At 43.5% G+C, this 4,242-nt stretch overlaps 1 protein-coding gene across 1 annotated transcript; it reads right to left on the bottom strand.

Moving 5' to 3' along the window:
• Positions 1–2,239: 2,239 nt before the first annotated feature.
• Positions 2,240–3,307, bottom strand: LOC123748030 (putative eggshell protein). Its single transcript, XM_069305612.1, has 2 exons — positions 3,143–3,307; positions 2,240–2,632 (listed from the first exon to the last, which is right to left on the bottom strand). The coding sequence occupies exons 1-2, from the start codon at positions 3,305–3,307 to the stop codon at positions 2,240–2,242; spliced, it is 558 nt and encodes a 185-aa protein (XP_069161713.1).
• Positions 3,308–4,242: the final 935 nt, after the last annotated feature.

The following is a 4,242-nucleotide window of genomic DNA, read 5'->3' as shown; positions in this document are numbered from 1 at the left end:
AATAGGTAGATTTAGATATGGGTAGATAATAGGTAGATTTAGATTTAGATTAGGGTAACTCAAGAGAAACGTGTCGACACGACGTCTGGTCGCAGGACCCTTTGGTGGTCATAATCACTTTGTTGATGCCCTTTTAGTCAAGTTGTAAGGCCATTTAGGGCGGTCGCTTCCCTGTGTGTAGAGTGATTCACCTGACAGAGCTTTTATAGTTTTAAGATTTCTCTCTCTCTCTTTCTCTCTGTCTCTGTCTCTGTCTCTCTCTCTCTTTCTCTCTGTCTCTGTCTCTCTCTCTCTCTCTCTCTCTGTCTCTCTCTCTCTCTCTGTCTCTCTCTCTCTCTCTCTTTTTTGATCATCCCATGTTATAATAGCCTTTACTTCACTGGGAAGGGGTCAGGATAAGGATTTGGGATGTAACGGGGATGGGGGGGGGGAGAAGAAATGGTGCCCAACCACTTGGACGGTCGGGAGATTGAACGCCGACCTGCAGGAAGCGAGATCGTCGCTCTACCATCCACCCCCATGTGGTTGGACTGAAAAACACAGGATTTACCTAGTGCTTGTGTTACTCTGCGCATGATTCTTGACGGTCATAACCCAATTTCACTTCCAGGATATCCACTCGATCTATCGTTGAACTCTAATTCCCTGTTGCTGAGTCACTCTGGATAGTAGCAGTGCTTATGTAGCAATTAAGCAGTGATTGCTGAGCCCCACAGCAGTGTCTTCTCACCTGTGTGAATTATTATAATATATGTAGTCTGCCTTGACGCCACTCGGTCTCTTTGAGTTACTCTCGGTCTTAAGCAGCTTGTAGAGGACTGTCAGAGAACAATTTCAGTTATAGTGAATAGTCTCAATACTGAGCCTATTACCATGTTATATTTGGGATGGTCTGATAGCAGAAGATAGCCCTCGTCGTAGCTATGATATCGTGAGATGCGACGCTATACTTTTAGCATCACGTTGAGCTTGCAGGACCAATGGGAGGTGACCTCAGAAGTCACACATCACTGTATCCTTGTTGAGTCTCGGTGTCTGTCATAACTTACTCCTCAGACGTCGCTAGGAAACTATGCTGTACCTCAGGACTCTCCACTTCGACTTCTTCGAACTTCGACCTCATGAGACTTCGACTCGACTTCGAAGTCGAAGTCGTATTAGAGCGATGGCGCTCTATACATACGCAAGAAGAGCACCTGAGGACCTTTCCTTCAAACAGCTTTGATCCAGCAGCTCAACAACCAGCCAAGAAGTCAGGAATGGCTGACCTTGGACAGTCATCTGCAGCGTATACAAGTACTGAGAGACAGGCGCCGTAGGGCAAGCCGTCTTCTGGTCGACCCCGAGGATATTTGACCGAGAAGTCACCAGAGAGCAGGATATCAACTGTATACTGTCTCTCCAGATGTTTGAGGATTGGTTATCGAACAAAACAGCGCAGATGTGGGCTTCAGGAATGAGTTGCAGTATGATAAATAATCATTGCATCTTTATTTATTTATAGGGGGTACCGCCCCAAGCGCAATTGTAGGGACCCCATAGCCACGAAGAAGAAAATAAAGAGTACTCAGAGAAGACCTTGTGGGTTCTCAATGTATATTTATATGTAATGTGTAAGTGCTCACAGAGGACCTGCAGTTGCTCCGTGCACTTGCAATAGCCCTCATTGAGCTACTTATAGAGCTTCTTATAGAGCTAACAAGATATTGACACGCAAGTAGCTGAGAACCAACACCCCTCCCCCCCCCAATCCATGTCCCAAGGAGGAGATCCTCTCAATCGACTTGAGAATGGTCCAGGACGGTCCGAAACGTCGTCGTCCCTTCACATTCTAGTGTGTGGTCTGGTCATCAGATCCTCTCAAGTTAATGGATAGGGAACGGCTGCATAATTAGTGCTATTATCTACTCTCTAGCCATGGTCAGGTTAATGTTACTTTAGGTTAAGTTGATTTTAATGTTTGGTTAGGTTAAGTTTCATTACGTTTAGTTACATTAATTCAGTGTATTATTGACGATATTGTAAAATATGGTTTTTGACAACTATTTCAGTGTGCCCGAAAATTCCGTTTACAGAAAATATATTTTTTAAATAAAAAGTTTCCAGAGTACACTTTTTATATTTTAAACCAGCGATTTATAATACAATAACGCTACAACTTGAGTATAATTTATGTTTGCGACAAAGGTTCATTTGCCACTTTACATGTAGACTATTATTGGAACCGCGTGATATGCTTTCAGACCATCACAAATATGTAAATAACTTTCCAGGTGGTTTGAGGGGGGGCGGGGCGTGGTTTCTCATTTCCATAAGAAACATGGAAATGTTTCTCATTTCCATGTTTCTCATTTCCATGTTTCTCATGGAAATGTTTCTCATTTCCATGTTTCTCATGGAAATGTTTCTCATTTCCATGTTTCTCATGGAAATGTTTCTCATTTCCATGTTTCTCATGGAAATGTTTCTCATTTCCATGTTTCTCATGGAAATGTTTCTCATTTCCATGTTTCTCATTTCCATGTTTCTCATTTCCATGTTTCTCATTTCCATGTTTCTCATTTCCATGTTTCTCATTTCCATGTTTCTCATTTCCATGTTTCTCATTTCCATGTTTCTCATTTCCATGTTTCTCATGGAAATGAGGAATGACATGAGGACGGGCTCACAGCAAGACCCCACAAACCCTTGAGATGCCCCTTGAGATGAGAGGGAGCCGGTCGGCCGAGCGGACAGCACGCGGGACTTGTGATCCTGTGGTCCTGGGTTCGATCCCAGGCGGCGGCGAGAAACAATGAGCAGAGTTTCTTTCACCCTATGCCCCTGTTACCTAGCAGTAAAATAGGTACCTGGGTGTTAGTCAGCTGTCACGGGCTGCTTCCTGGGGGTGGAGGCCTGATCGAGGACCGGGCCGCGGGGACACTAAAAAAAGGCCCGAAATCATCTCCAGATAACCTCCTGATCTCCAGAAGCCCCAGCCCGTCCTCCAAAGATTCCTCAACATCGAGAAACTATCGCACTAAAGTGCCTCCTTATCCTAACCTACCAGAGGACCTAAAACAGAAAACGGGACAGTATGTCAATTTCGCCAGCCGCTTCCATTTTCTAGTACGACGATTTTCTGGCCTTGGGTAGAGTATACGTCAAAATGCGACGTGCTATGAGGAGGACGGGTTGGTTGACCAGAGAACAGCTGCAGGACACCGCCTGACTTCATTTCTACTTCATCTACCTTAACCGACTTCATTTCTACTTCATCTACCTTAACCGACTTCATTTCTACTTCATCTACCTTAACTGACCTCATTTCTACTTTATAAATTTCTCCCCAATCTACTACGTGCGCGCTGGCTTCCTGTAAGCGAGGGAGCTGGGACGAATTTAAGATATGCAATCTTGAATAATAATTAATAACATGGATGAGTGGAACTGATGCAACAGTGATGTTAGAGACTGAGCTGTCGGACGACCTGCCGCTTATCGTCACCCTGAACGTGTGTGTTTGTCAGCAAATTAAATGTTTTTGTTTAATTGTATGAACATCGAAAGCGAGCTAAAATGTATCAGTGAGGAATTTTCGTTTACAAGTTGGTGTCAATTTTATGAGGCTTTGGTGTATATAAGAGAATTCCTATTGAAAAATAATGTGGTTATGAGGGGAAAGCTTATAGTGCTTTCCCCCCCCCCTCATGTGTATGTAAATACATATTTCGTATATGTAGCACATGGAAGGGATACATATTCTCTATATGTAGCACTTGGAAGGGATACATATTCTCTATATGTAACTCTTGTAAGGGATATCAGGGTAGGAGAAGAGCTGGGATTGGGATTTGAGGAAGGGGGGGGGGGGGAAGGCGGAATATGAGGATAAGGGAGGAGGTGGATTATGAGGACTGAACCGTTGGGCCGTCGGGGATCGAACGCCGACCTGCATGAAGCCTGGTCATCCCTCTATCAACCACACAAAAATGATCGGACCGTCCGTGTTGAAAGCCTTGACTTATGGCCATTACTGGCGGGGGTGACACTTTTAATTTGAATAAAAGTAATTTTGTTTGAATGAAAATTATTATTTTATTTTCTAGTTAGTCCTAAAAATATGTAAACAAGAAATTGAGTGAATTTGCCTAGAGGTCGTTAATAGTTCAAAACATCTTCATTGGCCAAAATGTATTGAATTTTGTCCAATTGAGGTAATTCAATTGTTGCTTACAGAATATTACAACAAGGAGGCTGCTC

Source organism: Procambarus clarkii, chromosome 55 (genome assembly GCF_040958095.1).
Source record: "Procambarus clarkii isolate CNS0578487 chromosome 55, FALCON_Pclarkii_2.0, whole genome shotgun sequence".
NCBI classification, from domain to species: domain Eukaryota; kingdom Metazoa; phylum Arthropoda; class Malacostraca; order Decapoda; family Cambaridae; genus Procambarus; species Procambarus clarkii.
This window is presented reverse-complemented; position numbering and strand designations above follow the sequence as displayed.

What these genes read in the sequence shown, in the direction of transcription:
- LOC123748030 (XM_069305612.1), bottom strand. Translation starts at nt 3,307, where the DNA reads ATGAGGTCAGTTAAGGTAGATGAAGTAGAAATGAAGTCGGTTAAGGTA. An exon ending in ATAGCACGTCGCATTTTGAC is followed by an intron (nt 2,633 to 3,142) that starts GTATACTCTACC and finishes CATTTCCATGAG; the next exon opens with AAACATGGAAATGAGAAACA.